This window comes from Ornithorhynchus anatinus, chromosome 7, assembly GCF_004115215.2.
Source record: "Ornithorhynchus anatinus isolate Pmale09 chromosome 7, mOrnAna1.pri.v4, whole genome shotgun sequence".
Lineage (NCBI taxonomy): Eukaryota > Metazoa > Chordata > Mammalia > Monotremata > Ornithorhynchidae > Ornithorhynchus > Ornithorhynchus anatinus.
The window spans coordinates 80,772,565-80,792,360 of record NC_041734.1 but is presented as its reverse complement, the minus strand read 5'-3'; the positions used below and the strand labels follow the sequence as shown (position 1 = coordinate 80,792,360).

The 19,796-nt window shown below is 65.3% G+C and overlaps 1 protein-coding gene across 6 annotated transcripts in view; it reads right to left on the bottom strand.

Moving 5' to 3' along the window:
- Positions 1–624: 624 nt before the first annotated feature.
- Positions 625–19,796, bottom strand: part of DNAH7 (dynein axonemal heavy chain 7) — a 165,802-nt gene continuing 146,630 nt past the window's right edge. For 4 of the 6 annotated variants that reach the window (XM_029069034.2, XM_029069039.2, XM_029069037.2 and 1 more), the window contains 12 exons: positions 19,092–19,184; positions 14,180–14,356; positions 12,551–12,712; positions 10,287–10,487; positions 8,510–8,671; positions 5,820–6,005; positions 5,174–5,311; positions 2,757–2,985; positions 2,507–2,659; positions 2,235–2,408; positions 1,175–1,278; positions 625–1,075 (listed from right to left, as the gene is read on the bottom strand). In XM_029069034.2, coding sequence (XP_028924867.1) covers positions 869–1,075; positions 1,175–1,278; positions 2,235–2,408; positions 2,507–2,659; positions 2,757–2,985; positions 5,174–5,311; positions 5,820–6,005; positions 8,510–8,671; positions 10,287–10,487; positions 12,551–12,712; positions 14,180–14,356; positions 19,092–19,184 — 1,986 coding nt within the window. In that variant the 3' untranslated portion in view covers positions 625–868. The remainder of the gene's footprint in view (positions 1,076–1,174; positions 1,279–2,234; positions 2,409–2,506; positions 2,660–2,756; positions 2,986–5,173; positions 5,312–5,819; positions 6,006–8,509; positions 8,672–10,286; positions 10,488–12,550; positions 12,713–14,179; positions 14,357–19,091; positions 19,185–19,796) is intronic. The other 2 variants (XM_029069035.2, XM_029069036.2) reach the window with 2 other exon arrangements.

Here is a 19,796-nt window from a genome sequence, read left to right as displayed (position 1 = left end):
CGCCGGGCCCCCCCTCCCCTCTCCGCGGGCGCGCGGCCTCCCCTCCTCCGGAACGCGGCCCCGACCCCGCGCCCGTCCCCGCCGGGCCTCCCTCGCCTCCCCCGGGACGCGCCCCCCCCGGCCGGCACCCCGTCCCCCGTCCCCGCCGGGCTTCCCTCCTCCGGCTCCGGGAAACGCGGCGTCCCCTCCTCCGGAACGCGCCCCCCCCCCCCCCCCGCCCGACCCCGCGACGGACACCCCCCCCCCGTACCCGCCGGGCTTCCCTCCCGCCTCTCCGGCCCACGGTCTCCCCTCCCGAACGCGCCCCCGCCACGGACACCCCCCTCACCCGCCGGGCTTCCCTCCCCTCTCTCCGGGCACGCGGTCTCCCCTCCTCCGCACGGCGACCCCGCGATGGACGCCCCCCGCCCCCCACCCCGCGCGCCTCTCCCTCCGTCTCCGGGCCCGCGTCTCGTCGGGGGGCCGGACCCTCGTCCTCCGCGCGCCGCCCCCCCCCCAGAGACCCGGGCGAGAGCGGGCGCCCGGCTCCCGAGGTTCCCCCCCCCCGACTCCGTCGTTTCGATGTGATAGTCCGAACCCGCCCGCGGGCGGCCCTCTTGCTGTAGTTGCTCAGACTTTATCGGGTTTCTTTTATCGTTTTTTTTTTTTTTTTGGTCAATTTGTGTCATAAACCGAATCTCTCGATTTTTATCCGCGGACGATTTTTTTTTTTCTTTTTTAATTTAAAGCTGGAGACGACGACCGGACGCCGTCTCCCCGGCTCGCGGTCGACGGCGGCGTGTCCGTCCCCCGGGGGCCCGCCCCCCGAAATAAACGTCGCTCGAGACGCCGGCGGGTGGTGTCGCCCGTTCCTTCCCCGCCCGCCGCCCTAGGAGTCGAGCTGGCAGAGGAGGGCCACCCCGCGGCCGATCCAGTGCTCGGGGGGCCGGTCGGAGGGCAGGGTCACGGCGATGACGAAGTTGGTGGAGTGCCCGGTGGTGGACAGCGTCCCCCTCCTCTCGCTGGTCTTGTACACGGGCGCCACGTAGCTGGGTCGCTCGGGGATGTCCGCCCGCCTGCGGGGCTTCAGCCACATCTGCCGCGGAAGGACGGGGGGGTCGGCGGGGGGGGGGGGTCCCCCCGAGAGCCCGGCCCCGGGGCGTCCCCCCCCCCCGGCACGTCCCCCGACACCCACCACGGGCACGGCGTCGTATAGGATCTTGGGGTGCGACTCCCCCAGCTTGTGGGTCTTGCGGTCCCAGCGCGCGCCGTCCAGGAAGAGGCCGTGGATGTAGACGCCTGGGGGAAGGGGACGGGGCTGAGCGGGGGAGCCCGGACGGAGGGATCCCGGCGCCGCCGCGGGACCCCGGGCGGGTCACCTCGCTTCCCCGACCGACCGAGCCCCGGTGCCCTCGTCGGTCGCGGGGGTGGGGGGGGGACGACTCCATCCTACCCCCTTTCCCTCGCGAGCCGGGCGAGGCCGGGACCGTGTCCGGCCTCGTCGGCCCGCGGCCCTCCGAGAAGCCCGCGGGGGGCCGGTCGGAGGGAGGGCCTGGGTTCCGATCGCGGTTTCACCACCCGTCTGCGCTCCGGGCTGCGCTCGGCGGGGCCCGGCGACCGGAGGCCGGGCCTGGGAGGCGGAGGGCGTGGGTTCTAATCCCGGCTCCGCCCCCGGTCGGCTGGGTGACTCGGGGCGGGTCACTTCTCCGAGCCTCAGCGGCCTCGTCTGGGAAAGGGGGATGAAGACCGGGAGCCTCCCGGGGGACGACCCTGTCGGGTCAGTGCTCGCGTGGCGCTCGACGAGTATCTTAACGGCTACGGAAGCGGCGCGGCTTAGGAGTCCCGGCTCCCCCGCCCGTCGGCTGCGTGACCTCGGGCGAGCCACGTGGCATCCCTGTGGAAAGAGCCCGGGCTCGGGAGTCAGAGGTCGCGGGTTCGAATCCCGGCTCTGCCGCCCTTCAAACGGGGACGGGGACCGTGAGCCACCCGTGGGACGACCTGATGACCCTGGCTCTCCCCCAGCGCTCAGAACGCGGTGCTCTGCCCGTAGTAAGCGCTTAACAACCACCACCATCATCGGTGTCGTCTCTGGGCCTCGGTTCCCTCTTCTGTCAAACGGGGATGAAGGCCGTGAGCCCCGCGGGGGACGACCCGCTGACCTCGATTCTCCCCCGGCGCTCAGGGCAGGGTCCGGACCGTAGTAAGCGCTCGACGGATAGCCCGCGGGGGCAGGGGGGGGGGGGGGCGCGGAGTACCGTCCTCGGCGCCTGCTTGTACTCCTTGTCTTCCAGCACCTCGTAGTCGAAGCCGAGCAGGTCGATGGGGATGGTGTACTTGCGGGCGAGTTCTGCTGGGCCCGGTCAGGAAGGCTTGCGTGAAGAAGAAGCCCGACAGCCAGAAGACGGGCGCGTCCCGTTCTCGTACCAGCCCTGCGGGGCGGGAGGGGAGCGGACGGGGCCCTGCGGCGGTCCGGCCGGGCCCCCCCCCCCCCCCCCCGCCCTCCCGCCGGCCCGCCCGCGCCCCTCACCCGCAGGAAGCTCAGCCTGGCCAGGAAGTCGGCGACGTAGCCGCCCAGCGGCTTGAGGCTGGGGTAGGACTTGTTCATCCACGTCCCGGGGATCTTCCCCGTCAGGATGCTGCCGGCCACTTCCTCCAGCTCGGCCGACATGACCACCAGCCCCTGCCGGACGGGCGGCTCGGTCCGTCGGTTCGATCGGATCCGCCGGGCGCTCGCCGCGTGCGGGGCGCCGGACGGGGGGCCCGCGGGGGACGCTGACCTTGATGGCCTTCCGGATGTCGGCGCAGGAGCCCCTGACGGCCCGCAGGAGCCTGTTGAAGCGTCCCATCTCCTGCACCAGCACGGTGTTCATGCTCTGGCCGTAGGTGGTGGGGAAGCGCCGCAGGGCCGCCTCCACGTCGAAGTCGGCGGGCAGCTTGCCCAGGACGTCGCGGCCACCTCGTCCACCACCTCGTCCGCCGACTTGGCCCCGGCCCTGCGGTCCGGGACTGACCCCCGCCGGCCCGGCCGTCACCGGGGCGGGGGCCCGGGCCCGGCTCGCCGACGGACGGGGCTCCCCGCGCGCGGCGGGACGACGATCGCCGCGGGGTTTATCGCTACCGACGAGGGCGGTATCGGTCAGGCGCCTCCCGGGGGGCCGAGCGCCGTTCTAAGCCCCGGGGGGGACGCGGGGTCGTCGGGCCGGCCCCCGTGGGGCTCGCGGTCTCCGTCCCCGTCTTCCGGATGAGGAAACCGAGGCCCGGAGAAGCGGTCTGCCCCAGGTCGCGCAGCGGGCGAGTGGCGGAGGCGGGATTGGAACCCACGGCCTCCGCCCGCCGGGCCCGCGCCCCGTCCGCTAAGCCTCGCCGCCTACGTGGGGGGCGCTTAAGAAGAGCGAACGGGGCAGTTAAGCGCTTACTCCGTGCCGGGCACCGAACCTGAGCGCCGGGGTGGATCCGGGGGAATCGGACACGATCCCCGTGGAGCTCGCCGTCTCCGTCCCCGTTTTCCAGATGAGGGAACCGAGGCCCAGAGAGGTCAAGCGAGTCGCCCAAGGTCACGCTTACCGTGTGCCGGGCGTCGGACTAAGCGCTGGGAGAGGACAGTACTCCCACAACAGACCCAGAACGACCTCGGCCTAGCCCTGACGCTTAGAACAGCGCCTCGCACACAGCCGGCGCTTAACTCACGCCAGAATTAATTATCCCAGCCCCGACCCTGGCTCTCACCCTGACCCGTCTTTCCCGGCAGTTTCTCTGGAGGAGATCCGCCTTCTCTCAAAATAATAACCACGTTGGTATTCATGAAGCGCTTACCCTGTGCCAAGCACCGTTCTGAGCGCCGGGGTAGATCCGAGGCCACCCAGCCGACAAGCGGCGGAGGGGGGATTAGAACCCGCGACCTCTGGCCGCTGAGCCCCGCTGTTTCTCCAAATCCGCCCCCCCCCCCCCACCTGCCCGTCTGATCCCATTCCTTGGCACCTCGTCGAAACTCTTGCTCCCTCCCTAATCCCCCTCTCCGGTCACGGCCCCGTCTCCCTCCTCCCCTTCCTCTCCAAGCTCCCGGAGCGGGCCGTCTACGCCGGCCGCCTCGGGTCCCTCTCCTCCGGTTCTCTCCGAGGACCCCGGTGACCTCCTCCTGGACGAATCCGACGGCCTCTACTCCGTCCTGGGAGGCCGCGGCGGCCCCCCCCCCCGCTCCTGGGAAGGTCGTCCGACCTCGGCTTGGCCGACGCCGTCCTCTCCGGCCGCTCCTCCTCCGTCTCTTGGGCCGAGTCCCCCTCTGCCTCCCGCCCCTCAGCGGGGGCGTCCGTCGAGGTTCGTTTCCCGCTCCCCTTTTGGTCTCGGCCCCGTCCCCCGGAGAGCTCGTTCACCCCCCACGGCTTCCGCGCCCGCCTCCGTGCGGACGATTCCCAAATCCCCGCGTCTCTCCCCCTCTGCGTTCTCCTCCTGCCTTCAAGCCACCTCCACCCGGACGTCCCGCCGACGCCTCACGCCTAACGGGGCCGAAGCGGACGTTTCAGCCTCCCGACCCCGTCCCCCCCCGTCTCACGAGCCCCTAACCCTGGCCTCGTCCTTGACTCCTCTCCCTCGTTCGATCCGTCACTGAATCCCGGCGATTCCGCCCTCACCCCGGGGCTGGACGCGGCCCTTTCCCCTCCGTCCGATCCGCTGCCACGTTCCCCCGACCAGTCCGCCTCTCCCGCCCGGATGAGGCGTCCTCAGCCTCCTGGTTGACCTCCCGGCCTCCCGCCTCTCCCCACTCTGCCGCCCGCGTCATTTTTTTGACCACGACGTCCGGTCCGTGTCTTCCCCCCTCCTCAAGAATTCCCAGCGGTCGCCCATCCGCCTCTGCCTCAGACAAAAACCGGTCACCGTCGGCTTTGGAGCCGTCCATCCCCCGGCCCCCTCCTGGCGTGGCTCAGTGGAAAGAGCCCGGGCTCGGAAGTCGGAGGTCGTGGGTTCGAATCCCGGCCCTGCCGCCCGTCAGCTGGGTGACCGTGGGCGAGTCGCTTCGCTTCTCTGGGCCTCGGTTCCCTCCTCTGTCAAATGGGGATGAACCGCGAGCCTCCCGGGGGACGACCCGACGACCCCGTATCTCCCCCGGCGCTTAGAACGGTGCTCTGCACGTAGTGAGCGCTTAACGGATACCGACCTCATTACCTCGCCCGGCCGCTCTCCTGCTCCCTCGCCCTACCTGGGTCAGCAGGATGTTGTCGAAGAGCAGCTGGGTCTCGGCCTGGTCCTTGGTGATGTCGGCGTTGGCGTTCATGCCGAAGATCTCGGGCGCGGGGTTGAGCGGCAGGGTCTTGGTGTACGCGATGTAGCTGCCGTGCTGCGGGCGACCAGGACGCGACCGGGGTGGGGGGGGGGGGTCGGGGTGACCGGTGGGGGGGCCCGGGGGCGGTCGTCGGTCGGGGTCGCCGCTCAGAGGTCGGACGCTCAGCCGGGCCGAGATGCGGGAATGGTCTCCCCCACTCGGCGGTATTTCTCAAGCGCTCACTACGGGCCGGGCCCCGTGCTAAGCGCCGGGGTGGATCCAGGCAGATGGGGTTGGACACGGTCCCCTCACGGGACTCACGGCCTCCCCGTTTTCCGGCCCAGGGAACCGAGGCACGGGGAAACCAGGCGACTCGCAGCAGACGGGCGGCGGAGCCGGGATGAGAACCCAGGACCCCGGGTGAACTCCCGGGCTCTTCCCCGCCACCCCCCCTCGGCCTCGACCGCCCTCCGAGGGGTCACGGCGGTCCGCACGCGGAGCCCCGGACCGGGCACCGGCCCGCCCCCGGCGGGGTTACGGTCGGGGGATGGTTGCGGGGCGGGGGGTGGGGGGGGGATCTCACGTCTCCCTCGGGCGGAGCGTAGTAGAGGCCGCTGGAGTCGAACTTGTGGTGGGGGTCGTCGACGACGTCGGGGCCGTAGTATCGGTGGAGGAGGGTGAGGAGGGTGCGCCGGTCCCAGTCGTCCGTCACGCGGCCGCCGTAGTTGCACTCGCCCGTCAGGTAGAGCAGGGCCTCGTACGGCAGCTCCTGCGCGGCCCCGGGGGCGGCCCCCGGCTCAGGACCTCCAACCCCGGGGACCCCCCCCCCCCCCGGGGCGGGGAGGCCTCGGCCGGCCCCACCCGCCGAGGCCGTCCCTCCTCCGCACCGCTCTCCCGCCCGCCCCGGCTTTAGGCCTCGGGTTCGCTCCTCCGGCTCGGTCCCTCCTAAGGGTCAGTTTCCACCTCGGGGGTCGGGGGCCGGGTTCAGTCCTCGGGTTCAGCTCCTCTGGCTCGGCCCCTCCTAAAGGTCAGTTTTCACCTCGGGGGTCGGGGGGTCAAGGGTCGGGTTCAGTCCTCGGTTTAGTCCTCTGGCTCGGCCCCTCCTAAAGGTCAATTTCCACGTCGGGCCCAGAAACAATTATAAGGGGATGAAACACGGGAGATGTGGGGGCAAAATAGTAATAATAATAATGACGACGATGGTATCGGTTAAGGGCTTCCCACGTGCCAAGCACCGTTCTAAGCACTCGGGGGAGATACGAGGTCAGCAGCAGGTTGTCCCCCGTGGGGCTCCCGGTCCCCGTTCTCCGGACGAAGGGACGGAGGCCCGGAAGAGTGAAGTGACTCGCCCAAGGCCACAGAGCAGCCAAGCGGCAGAGGCAGGATCAGAACTCGCGGCCCCGAGCTCTACCCACTACGCCACGCCGCTTCCCACGGTAGCGCTAGAGGACCACCGAGGACTGGAGAAAAGGACCTCCCGACCGGATTTCGGGGCTGCGTCGAGCCGGGCGACTGAGTCACGGGCCTTCGACGAGATCGATCAATCGTGACGACGATGGAAATCGTTATGGAGATAATCATCATCGAGTGCTTACTAGGCGCCAGGCCCCGTACTAAGCCCTGGGGGCGGATGCAGGATAATGGGGTCGGACCCGATCCCCGTCCCACGTGGGCCTCGCGGGGTAAGGGGGAGGGAACACGGGGATCGAACCCCCCTTTTAAATGGTGGTATTTGTTAAGCAGCGTGGCTCACTGGAAAGAGCACGGGCTTTGGAGTCAGAGGTCATGGGTTCGAACCCTGGCTCTACCACTTGTCAGCTGTGTGACTTTGGGCAAGTCGCTTAACTTCTCGGTGCCTCAGTTACCTCATCTGTAAAATGGGGATTAAGACTGTGAGCCCCACGTGGGACAACCTGATTCCCCTGTGTCTACCCCAGCGCTTAGAACGGTGCTCGGCACATAGTAAGCGCTTAACAAATACCAACATTATTATTATTATTATTAAGCGCTTACTACGTGCAAAGCACCGTTCTAAGCGCTGGGGGATCCAAGGCGATCGGGTCGTCCCACGTGGGGCTCCCAGTTTCAATCCCCGTTTTCCAGATGAGGTCACTGAGGCCCAGAGAAGGGAAGCGACTCGCCCGAAGTCACCCAGCCGGCAAGCGGCGGAGCCGGGATTGGAACCCATGAACTCCGACTCCCAAGCCCGGCCTCTTGCCGCTGTGCCGCGCTGCTTCTCTCTTTTACCCAAATGGAAACTGAGGCACGGAGAAGCGACGTGACCTGCTCCGAGATCCCGGAGCGGGCAGACAGAGCCACGGGGTCCCCGCCCGGGGTCCTGCCCGCGGCCGTCCGGCGTCCGGCCGTCCGGCCGGAGGGTGAGCGGGTGGGTCCTCTTCCTGGCCGGGCCTCTCTGCCTCCCCCCTCCCCTCCTCACCCTGTCAGTTCGTCCCGGGCAGGGGATGGGTCTGTTCGCTGCCGTACTGTCCTCTCCCAAGCGCTTAGTACGGTGCTCTGCACACAGGAGGTGCTCAGTCAGTACGACAGGGAGACTGACGCTGGCTGCTGACTGGCTGACCGACTGGCCAGCTGACTGACTGACTGATGGCCGACTGACCGAACGGCCGACCGACTCTCCGGCTGACTGACCGACTGACTGACACTGACTGATCGACCGACCGACCGACCGAGTGGCCAGCTGGCCGACTGACTGACCGACTGACTAACCGGCCGACTCTCTGGCTGGCTGACTGACACTGACTGATTGACCGACCGACCGGCCGGCTGGCCGACTGACTGACCGACTGACTAACCGGCCGACTCTCTGGCTGACTGACTGACTGATTGACCGACTGACCGGCCAGCTGGCCAACTGACTGACCGACTGACTGACTGGCACTGACTGATTGACTGACCGACCGACTGGCCAGCTGGCCGACTGACTGACCGACTGCCTAACCGGCCGACCGACTCTCCGGCTGACTGACCGACTGACTGATTGACACCGACTGGCCGACCGACCGGCCTGCTGGCCGACTGACTGACCGACCGACCGACTCTCCGGCTGACTGGCCGACCGACTGAGTGGCTGACTGACTGTCCGGCTTAATGCCCGACTGGTTGGCCGACTGACCAGCTGCCTGACCGGCCGGCCGACCCAACCGACTGGCCGGCCCACCGACCGACCGAGGGGCCGACCGACCGGCCATGTGACGGACCGACCGGCCGGCTCACCGGATGACCGACCGACTGGCTGCTGACCGGCCGACTGACCTCGTACTCGTTGAGGAAGATGTGTAGCTGCCGCACGCTGATGCGGAGGTCCGTCTCGTTGAACTCGTAGGGGATGTTCCAGCCCAGAGGGCCGAACTTGCGGCGCTCCTGGACCAGGGCGTGGAAGAAGCAGAGCCCGTACAGCAGCTTCTTGAACTCCTCCTGACACCGGGAGAGCACGGTCCGTCCAACCCCGGCTCCGCCGGGCCGGGACCGTGAGACCCCCCCCCCCAACCCCCCCCGAAGTGGAGAGCCGGGCCTCCGTGCCGGGGCTCGGGGACATCCGGCGCTTAGGACGGTGCTCGGCACGTGCTAGGCGCCTAACGGATGCCAGAGCGGCGGGGCTCAGTGGAAAGAGCCCGGGCTTGGGAGTCAGAGGTCAGGAGTTCGAATCCCGCCCCCGCCCCTCGGCCGCTGGGTGACCGCGGCCGAGCGGCTTCACTTCTCTGGGCCTCGGTTCCCTCATCCGGAAAACGGGGATCGACCGTGAGCCTCGCGTGGGACGACCCGACGACCCGGTATCTCCCCCGGCGCTTAGAACGGTGCTCGGTACATAGTGAGCGCTTAACAAATACCGACGTTACTGTCATCGTCATCATCTGCCGGTGAGTTTCGGTCCGGCGGGCCTTCGGCCGACCCCACGTTGACCCGTCGCTGACCCCTGACCGACTTCCGGCCGAGAGGCCGGTGGCCGCAGGAAAGTGTCTGTTGCTTATTGATGATGATGATGATGATGATGATGATGATGATGGCATTTGTTAAGCGCGTACTATGGGCCGAGCGCTGTTCTGAGCGCTGGTGGGGGATCCAAGGTCATCGGGTATCCCCCGTGGGGCTCCCGGTCTTCATCCCCATTTGACGGAGGAGGGAACTGAGGCCCAGAGAAGCGAGGCGACGTGCCCAAAGTCACCCAGCTGACAAGTGGCAGAGCCGGAATCAGAACCCACGACCCCTGACTCTCAGGTCCGGCCTCTTGCCGCCGAGCCACGTCACGCTCTTCTCTCCCAAGCGCTTAGTACAGAGCTTTGAGCAGAGTAAGCGCTCAATAAGTAGGACCGAAGGAACGCACGAATGAATGACTCGGAGCCTCCGCTGAGACGGAGGGACCGGCGCTTAACACGGCACCTAATACAGTACGGTCACCTAGTGAGCGCTCAACCACGAGCATAATTATTATTTCATCTAATAATAATAATGTTAATAATGTTGGTATTTGTTGAGCGCTTACTATGGGCAGAGCACCGTTCTAAGCGCCGGGGGAGATTCGGGGTCGTCGGGTCGTCCCACGGGAGGCTCCCGGTTAATCCCCGTTTGACAGAGGAGGGAACCGAGGCCCAGAGAAGTGAAGCGACTCGCCCGCCGTCACCCAGCTGACGGGCGGCAGAGCTGGGATTCGAACTCATGACCTCCGACTCCCGAGCCCGGGCTCCTTCCACCGAGCCGCGCTGCTTCTAATCTCGGCCCCGCCGCTTGTCAGCTGTGTGACCTGGGGCAAGCCGCTTCGCGTCTCTGGGCCTCGGTCCCCTCCTCTGTCGAATGGGGATTAAAAGGGTGAGCCCCACACGGGACCACCCGACGACCCCGTATCTCCCCCGGCGCTTAGAACGGTGCTCCGCTCACGGTAGGCGCTCAACGAATGCCATCGTCGTGATTATCGTCACTGTCGTATCGGACGGCGGCCTCTTCCGGGTGGTCCCGCACGGCGGTGGGGAGGAACTGGGAAGGGGGGACGGTGGTCCGCGCCCCCCCGGGGGTCCCCGGGGTCCCCCCGCCTCACCGGTTTCCGGCAGCTGCCGAAGAATTCCGGGTCGGAGATGGGGTCCATGAGGTAGGAGCGGATGATGTTGGCCCGCAGGCCCTTGGGCGCCTCGTTGGTCATCTTCACGCCGTTCTGGAGCACGGACACGGGGAAGTTGGGAGACGGGTAGCTGGTCAGCCAGATGCGGAAGTCCGGGTGGGCGGAATCGGGGTTCAGCTCCTGGACGCGGGGGCGGGAGGCCAGAGAAGGGGGCCGGGGAAGGCCCGGGTCAACGTGGCGCGAGGTTCCCCGGCAGCCGACGCCAAAACCCTTCGGCTTCCGGAGAGGCCGCGCGGCCTACTTTCTACGGAAGGGCCGCGGGCGCGTCGCCCCCCGCCTGGAAAACCTCCGGCGGTGGCCCGTCCTCCTCCGGATCGGACAGAGACCGGTCACCGGTGGCTCCCGAGCCGTCCGTCCCCCTGCCTCCTTCGTCCTCACCTCCCTTCTGTCCTCCTCCGTGGCAGCCCACGTGCTCCGCTCCTCCGCCGCCGCTCGCCTCCTCCCCGGGCCTCCTCCTCGCCCGTCCCGCCGCCGACCCCCGGCCCGCGTCCTCCCGCTGACACCGGAACGTCCTCCCTCCTCACTTCCCCCAAACCCCTCCCCCCTTCAAAGCCCTGCCGAGCGCTCGCCTCCTCCGGGAGGCCTTCCCGGACGGGACCCTCCCTTTCCCTCCGCCCCTCCTCCCCTCCCCGTCGCCCCGACTCCCTCCCTCCGCTCTCCCCCCTCCCCCCCCCCCCCCCGCGGCACTTGTCTCGATTTGTACATATGGATCAATCTATTGATTTCGCTGATGTGTCCAGATCTACGATTCTATTGATCTATTTGGATGCTATTGACGCCCGACTACTCGTTCTGTCTCGTCGTCCGCCTCCCCCCTTCTAGGCCGCGAGCCCGTCGTCGGGCGGGGACGGTCTCTAGCTGTTGCTTAACTGTACTTCCCAAGCGCTCAGGCCGGTGCTCTGCACGTAGTCGGCGCTCAATAGATACAGTGGAATGAGCGAATGAGCCCGGGGCCCGGGAGTCGGGAGGACCTGGGTTCTGATCTCCACTCCGCCGCTCCTCCGCTCCGTGACCTCGGGCAAGTCACCTCACCTCTCTGGGCCCTTCGTCCCCTCATCTGGAAAACGGGGATGAAGGCCGGGAGCCCCGAGAGGGACAGGGACTGGGTCCGACCCCATTGGCTCGGATCCGCCCCAGCGTTTAGAGCGGCGCCCGGCACCGCGTGAGCCCTGAACAAGGACCACGGTTATTAGCGGTATTGTCATCGATAGTTGTAGTCTCCCACCGTTGCTCGTCGGGGCCGTTTCGAGAAGGAGCGTTTCCTCCTGCCGGGGAGCAGTGAGCACTGGCCTCTCTCTTCCCAGGAAACAGTGAGCACTGACCTCCCTCCCGCCGGGAAACGGGGAGCACTGGTCTTGTCTCTCCCCTGGAGACAGCGAGCACTTGCCCTCCCTTTCCCCAAGAGACAGTGAGCACCGGCCTCTCTCTCCCCAGGAAACAGTGAGCACTTCCCCCAGGAAAGAGCGAGCCCTTGTCCTCCCTCTCCCCAGGAAACGGTGAGCACCGGCCTCTCTCTTCCCAGGAAACAGTGAGCCCTCCCCACAGGAAAGAGCGAGCCCTTGTCCTCCCTCTCCCCAAGCAACGGTGAGCACCGGCCTCTCTCTTCCCAGGAAACGGCGAGCACTGACCTCCCTCCCGCCGGGAAACGGCGAGCACTTGTCCTCCCTCCCCCCGGGAAACGGGGAGCACTGGTCTTGTCTCTCCCCTGGAGACAGCGAGCACTTGCCCTCCCTTTCCCCAAGAGACAGTGAGCACCGGCCTCTCTCTCCCCAGGAAACAGTGAGCCCTTCCCCCAGGAAAGAGCGAGCCCTTGTCCTCCCTCTCCCCAAAAAACGGTGAGCACCGGCCTCTCTCTTCCCAGGAAACGGCGAGCACCGGTCTTGCCTCCCCCCGGGCAACGGAGAGCACCGGTCTCCCTCCCTCCAGGAAACAGGGAGCACCGGTCCTCCGTCCTCCCGGGACACAGCGAGCACTGGTCCCCCCTCTCCCGGGGAAACGGGGAGCGATCGTCCACCCACCCCCCCGGGAAACAGCGAGCGCTCGTCCTCCCTCTCCCCGGGAACCAAACAGGGAGCACCGGTCCTCCCTCCCCGACAGGGAAGAGCAAGCCCCGGTCCTCCCTTCCGAGGAACGGGCGAGCGCCGGTCCCCTCCGGGTCCCTCGGTCCCCCCGGGCGGCGGTACCTCACAGACTTTCTCCAGGGTGGGCATCCAAGACGTGGCCAGGTGGCAGTTCTGGAGGACCACCCAGGACCCCTCCTTGACCGCCTTCTCCATCATCTTCATAGCAATCGGGCCCTGGCCTTGGCCCAGAGACAGGGAGCTCAGTTTGGACGCTCCGTAGCCCTGGAAACGAAACACGCGGCTATATACTGAGCCCTTACGGGGTGCGGAACGCCGTACTGAGCGCCTGGGAGGAAACAACGGCGACGGTGGCCCCGTTCCCCGTCCACGAGGGGCAACCGTACGACGGATCGGACATTCGCGGGGCAGAAAGGAGCGAGCGCTGGATTCGACAACCTGCCGACGGTATGTACCGAGCGCCTGCGTGGCTCAGTGGGAAGAGCGCGGGCTTGGGAGTCGGCGGTCACGGGTTCGAATCCCCGCTCCGCCACTTGGCAGCCGGGTGACCGTGGGCAAGTCACTTCGCTTCTCTGGGCCTCAGTTCCCTCATCTGGAAAATGGGGATGAACTGTGAGCCTCACGTGGGGCGACCCGATCACCCCGTCTCTCCCCCGGCGCTTAGAACAGTGCTCGGCACATAGTAAGCGCTTAACAAATACCAACGTTCTTATTATTGCCGGCTGACGACGCTGAGGATCGCGGTATTTGTTACGCGCTCACTAGGGGCCGGGCACCGTTGTAAGCGCCGGGGTGGGTACGACATCATCGGGCCGGACACCGTCCCCGTTTTCCAGATGAGGGAACTGAGGCCCGCAGAAGGGGAGCGACTTGGCCAAGGTCGCCCAGCGGACAGGTGGCGGGGGCGGGACTGGAACCCATGACCTTCGGACTCCCAGGCCCGGGCTCTAAGCACTGAGCCGCGCTGCTTCCGGCAGATATCTGTCAGCTGCGTGACCTTGGGCAAGTCACGTCTCCTCCCTGGGCCTCCGAGGCCGGTGCGCTATCCACGACGCCGAAGGTTTGGTACGTAGTAAGTGCTCAACGAGTATCGTTATCGTCGTCGTCACCATCATGATGATGATCATCAGAGAGGCACCATGGCTCAGTGGCAAGAGCCCGGGCTTGGGAGTCAGGGGTCATGGGTTCGAATCCCGGCCCTGCCACTTTGCTGTGTGGCTGTGGGCGAGTCACTTCACTCCTCTGGGCCTCATTTACCTCATCTGTCAAATGGGGATGAAGACCGGGAGCCTCACGTGGGACAACCGGTATCTCCCCCAGCGCTTAGGACAGTGCTCTGCACACAGTAAGCGCTTGACAGATGCCAACGTTCTTAGAGAAGCAGCGTGGCTCGGTGGAAAGAGCCCGGGCTCGGGAGTCCGAGGTCACGGGTTCGAATCCCGGCTCTGCCACTTGTCAGCTGACTGTGGGCGAGTCACCTCGCTTCTCTGGGCCTCAGTTCCCTCATCTGTCAAATGGGGATGAAGACCGGGAGCCTCACGGGGGACAGCGTGATGGCCCCGTACCTCCCCCAGCGCTTAGAACAGTGCTCTGCACATAGCGAGCGCTTAACAGAACAGATACCGACATTATCATCGCCCCACGACCTCGGACTCCCAGGCCACGCCGGTCGGGCACCTAGGGGACGTCGGGGCGGACGGGGACGGGGACGGGGACGGGGACGGTCATCACCTGGTCGTCGGCGAACCTGAGGAGGGCGGCCATGGGGTCGGCCCCGGGCGACAGGACGAAGATGAGCGGGGAGGAGGAGTTGCTGTCCCCGAAGGCCTTGGCCAGGTCGAAGGGCGGCGGCTCGATGTACCGGCGGCCCATGTTGGCCGCGATGAATTCTTGGGTCATCGGGATCACCTGCGGGCGAGGAGACGCCCGCGGGCGGCCGCCGTCAGCCCCCCGGGCCCCCGCCGCCCCCTCCGCCACCCGGCCGGGCGCCCCGCCCGCCCCGGGGCTCCGCGCGCCGACGCTCGATGGCGACCGGTCAAAGACGACGGAAGACGAGGCATCCGCCTCGACGGGGCCGTCGGGCGGGCGACGGCCTAGCGGTGACGATTCGTTCTTTCCGTCGTATTTACTGAGCGCTCGCCGCGTGCAGGGCCCCGGGCTGAACGCTTGGAAGGGACAGCTGGGCGACCGAGAGGGACGATCCCCGCCCAACGACGGGCTCACGGTCTAGAAGGGGGCGATGATGATGGCATCTACTAAGCGCTCGCCATGTACCGAGCGCCGTTCTAAGCGCCGGGGTGGATACGAGGCCATCAGGTGGTCCCCCCGTGGGGCTCCCGGGCTTCATCCCCATTTGACGGAGGAGGGGACTGAGGCCCAGAGGGGTGGACTGGCTCGCCAAGCGCCGTTCTAAGCCCTGGGGGAGATACGGGGTCATCGGGTGGTCCCACGTGGGGCTCACGCTGTTGATCCCCATTTTATAGATGAGGGCACTGAGGCTCAGAGAAGCGAAGGGACGCGCCCAGGGTCACCCAGCTGGGCGGCGGCAGAGCGGGGTTTCGAACCCAGATCCTCCTGGCTCCCGGCCCGGGTCCCCCCTCCCCAGAACCCCGCCGCTTCTCCCGCGGGCGAGGTCTGAATTTATGAGGGGCGGAGTTGGCGAGGCGTTCCGAGTGCGGGTTTGTGTCTTTCCGGCTCCGGACAGGTGTGTCGGGGTGGGCCCGGGAGAAAGGGGCGGTGGGAGAGCCGGGGGCAGGGTGAGAGCCGGGGGCGGGCCGGGCCTCTTCAATGATCGCTTCGCTTTGAACCCGCTTCTGGCCGGAAAGGAGTCTGTCTTCTTGCTGCCCTGCAGCAGCGAGGCCTAGTGGAGAGAGCCCGGGCTTGGGAGTCAGGGGGCCTGGGTTCTAATCCCGCCTCCGCCGCTCGTCCGCCGTGTGACCTTGGACCAGCCACTTCACTTCTCGGTGCCTCGGTGACCTCATCTGTCAAATGGGGATGAAGACCGGGAGCCCCACGGGGGGACCACCCGATGACCTCGCACCTCACCCAGCGTTTAGGACAGCGCTCGGCCCATAGTAAGCGCCTAACAAATGCCACCCTCCTCATCGTGTGGGACGGGGACTGTATCCACCTGACCACCTTGTATCTACCCCAGTGCTTAGAGCAGCGCTTGGCACGTAGTACCAGCATTCTTCCCAAACGTAGAAGCAGACGGGGTCGCACCCAGTCCCGGTCCCCCGTGGGGCTCCCCGTCTTCATCCCCCTTTTCCGGATGAGAGAACTGAGGCCCAGAGCGGTGAAGCGACTTGCCCCAGGTCACCCCGCAGAGCAGCGGCCTGGCTCAGTGGAAAGAGACCGGGCTTAGGAGTCAGAGGTCGTGGGTTCTAATCCCGGCTCCTCCACCTGTCAGCTGGGTGCCCGTGGGCAAGTCACTTCACTTCTCGGGGCCTCGGTGACCTCATCTGTCAAATGGGGATGATAATAATGTGGGTATTCGTTAAGCGCTTCCTATGTGCAGAGCACCGTTCTAAGCGCTGGGGCGGGGGGGCGGGGGGGCACGGGGGAATCGGGTCGTCCCACGTGGGGCTCCCGGTCTTAATCCCCATTTTCCAGATGAGGTCACCGAGGCCCAGGGAAGTGAAGTGACTGGCCCACAGTCACCCAGCTGACGAGTGGCAGAGCCGGGATTCGAACCCCTGATCTCCGACTCCGAAGCCCGGGCCCTTTCCACTGAGCCACGCTGCTTCTCTGAAGACTGTGAGCCTCCCGTGGGACAACCCGATGGCCCGGTATCTCCCCCAGCGCTTAGGACAGTGCTCGGCACAGAGTAAGCGCTTAACAGATACCGACATTATTACGATAAGCGGCGGAGCGTCCGGCAAGAGCCCAGGAAATCCCGCCGGCCGACTGACCGGCTCGTCGGTTCCCACCCTCCTCCGACCAACCGACGTCCCCCGCGCCTCCCCGACTCCGAAACGACGTCCCGGCCTGAGGGGGGGGAAAATTAAAAACCGAAGTTTCCCTTGGCTCCGGTCTGGGATTTGATTTTATTTCCTCCCTCCACCTTCGAAGAACTGAAGAGAGACGTTAAAAGCCCATTTCAACTGCTCTTTGCTCAATCTCCGGCAGCAAATAATACGGGTTCTGGAGGACGCTGGCACCGGGTGTCTTTTTTGCGCAACAGGATGTTCATTCATTCGTTCGATCGTATTTACTGAGCGCTGACTGTGTGCGGAGCGCTGGACTAAGCGCTCGGAATGGACCGTTAGGCAACAGATAGAGACCGTCCCTGCCCGGCGACGGGCTCACGGTCTAAACGGGGGAGACGGACAGCAAAAGAAAACCGAACAAAACAAGTAGAGAAGGAGGGCTCGGAAAGTTAAATATAACAATAATAATAATAATAATAATAACGTTGGTATTTGTTAAGCGCTTACTCCGTGCAGAGCACTGCTCTCAGCCCTGGGGGAGTTACAGGGTGATCAGGTCGCCCCACGTGAGGCTCCCAGTTAATCCCCATTTTCCAGATGAGGGAACTGAGGCCCGGAGAAGTGAAGCGACTGACTCGCCCACGGTCACCCAGCTGCCAAGCGGCGGAGCTGGGATTCGAACCCGTGACCTCTGACTCCCAAGCCCGGCCTCTTGCCCCTGAGCCACGCTGCTCCCTAACCGCCTATATAAAAAGCAGCAGATACGTAGTTTGGGCTGACTGGCACACTTTTACGCCGCTGATTGATCAGGGAACCAGAGGTGGAGGAAAAATAATAATAATCGCGGTGTTTGTTAAGCGCTTACTACATGCCGAGTTCTGTCCAAAGTGCCGGGGTAGAATCATGCGTTTATTCAGCCGTATTTACTGAGCGCTCGCTGTGCACAGAGAACTGTAATAATAATAATGCTGGTATTTGTTAAGCGCTCACTAGGTGCCGAGCACTGTTCTAAGCACTGGGGTGGATCCAAGGTGATCGGGTCGTCCCCCGTGGGGCTCCCGGTCTTCATCCCCATTTTCCAGATGAGGGAACTGAGGCCCAGAGAAGTGAAGTGACTCGCCCACGGTCACCCAGCTGACAAGCGGCGGAGCCGGGATTCGAACCCGTGACCTCTGACTCCCAAGCCCGGGCTCTTTCCACTGAGCCACGCTGCTTCTCTGAATGAGGCAACGGAGGCATGAATGAATGAATGAATGAATGAGGCAACTGAGGCACAGAGAAATGAAGGGACTGATTGTTATCATCATTGTTATTCTTATTATAATAATAATATATTGTATTATATATAAGCAGAGAAGCAGCATGGCATCTGTCAAATGGGGATTAACCGCGAGCCTCACGGGGGACAACCCGATGACCCCGTATCTCCCCCAGCGCTTAGGACAGTGCTCTGCACGTAGTAAGCGCTTAACCGATACCAACATCATCTATCTAGTGGAAAGAGGCCGGGCTTGGGAGTCAGAAGGTCGTGGGTTCTAATCCCGGCCCCGCCACCAGTCAGCTGTGTGACCTTGGGCAAGTCGCTTCACTTCTCTGAGCCTCAGTTCCCTCATCTATTAAAAATGGGGATTCAAAAATGTAAGCCCCACGCGGGACCACCCGATGACCCCGTCTCTCCCCCAGCGCTTAGAACGGTGCTCGGCACAGAGTAAGCGCTGAACAGATACCATCGTTATTATTATTATTGGATCATGATCATTGTTTTTCTTCTTATACGACGGCGAGCTGTCCCGGACGGGGTAACTCCGTGCCCTGTGGGCAGGGAAGGCGTCTATTGCTGTGACGGCCCGTCCCGGGTGCTTAGAACAGTGTTCTGCACACAGTAAGCGCTCGGTATTGGATGGATGAAGGAAGGAAGGACTCTTCCAGGAGACGGGGGGGCTGGACGAGATGACCCTCGGGCATCCCTCGAGTCTTCAGCGGCGGTGCTCGCTGCTGGATAATCCACCTTTATCCAGCCGGGGACTGGGGTGGGGGGTGGGGGGGGATGAGAAGCAGCGTGGCTCAGTGGAAAGAGCCCGGGCTTGGGAGTCAGAGGTCATGGGTTCGAATCCCGGCTCCGCCACCTGGCAGCTGGGTGACTGTGGGCGAGTCACTTCACTTCTCCGTGCCTCGGTGACCTCATCCGGAAAATGGGGATTAAGCCCGTGAGGCCCACGTGGGACAACCTGACTCCAGCGCTTAGAACAGTGCTCGGCACATAGTAAGCGCTTAACAGATACCAACATCATTATCAGGAGGACCTTCGGGGGGACGGGAGGGACCCTCAGAGGGCCGGAGGCCACTGTCTTTCATCGTCCCCCACCCCGATCCCCCAAAACAGCATGAGAAGCGGCATGGCACGGTGGGCAGAGCCGGGGCCTGGGGGTCGGAAGGTCCCGGCTCCTCCGCCCGTCCGCCGCGTGACCTCGGCCGAGTCACTTCCCCTCTCTGGCCCTCGGTTCCCTCATCTCCAAAACGGGGACGGAGTCGGTGGGCCCCGGGGGGGAGGGGGGGGGGGGGGGGCCTGGGTCCAACCCCCTCTGCTTGGATCCACCCCGGCTCCGGGACACACACGCTCCGCACATAGTGAGCGCTTAACAAATGCCAACGTTAATAAGCACTTGAATACCGCAATCGATTAGTATTATTAAAGCTATCTTGACGGCACTGACCTTGTCCGGGCGCAGACAGCGGATGACCAGCAGCTTCTGGAAGGTGCCCAGTTTGTCCTCCCACTCGGCGGGGAGGATCTCGTGGTGGGGGTCCTGGGGGGGGGGGGGGGTGACGAGAAGCCGGTCACCGCGTTCATTCCTTCATTCACCCACTCGTTCATTCATCCAACCACCCGGCAGCGGGGGCGGGGAGGGAGGAGGCCGACCACCGGATTCACCGAGTCCGCAACGTCGCGGTGCCGGGGGGGACGCCGGAGGCAAAAACGGACGATTTTCATCCCGCCACCTTCCGGGAGGCCGCGTGTCTCTCTCTCCTCCCTCCCCGTCCTCTCCGTCCACCCCAACCTTCATTCCGTCATCCAGTCGCACTTATCGAGCGCTCACCGTCCGCAGAGCGCTCTACTGAGCCCTTGGCAGAGGCCGACGGAGCGATAAAGACCGACGACCCCCTGCCCGCGACGGGCTCCCGCAGCGGGGCTCGGCGGCAAGAGGCCGGGCTCGGGAGTCAGGGGTCGTGGGTTCGGATTCATTCATTTAATAGTATTCGTTGAGCGCTTACTCTGTGCAGAGCGCTGGACGAAGCGCTCCCGGCCCCGCCACCGATCGGCTGGGTGACTTTGAGCGGATCGCTTCGCTTCTCTGGGCCCAAGTTCCGCCGTCTGTCAAATGGGGATTGGAGCCCGGGAGCCGCACGTCGGACAACCC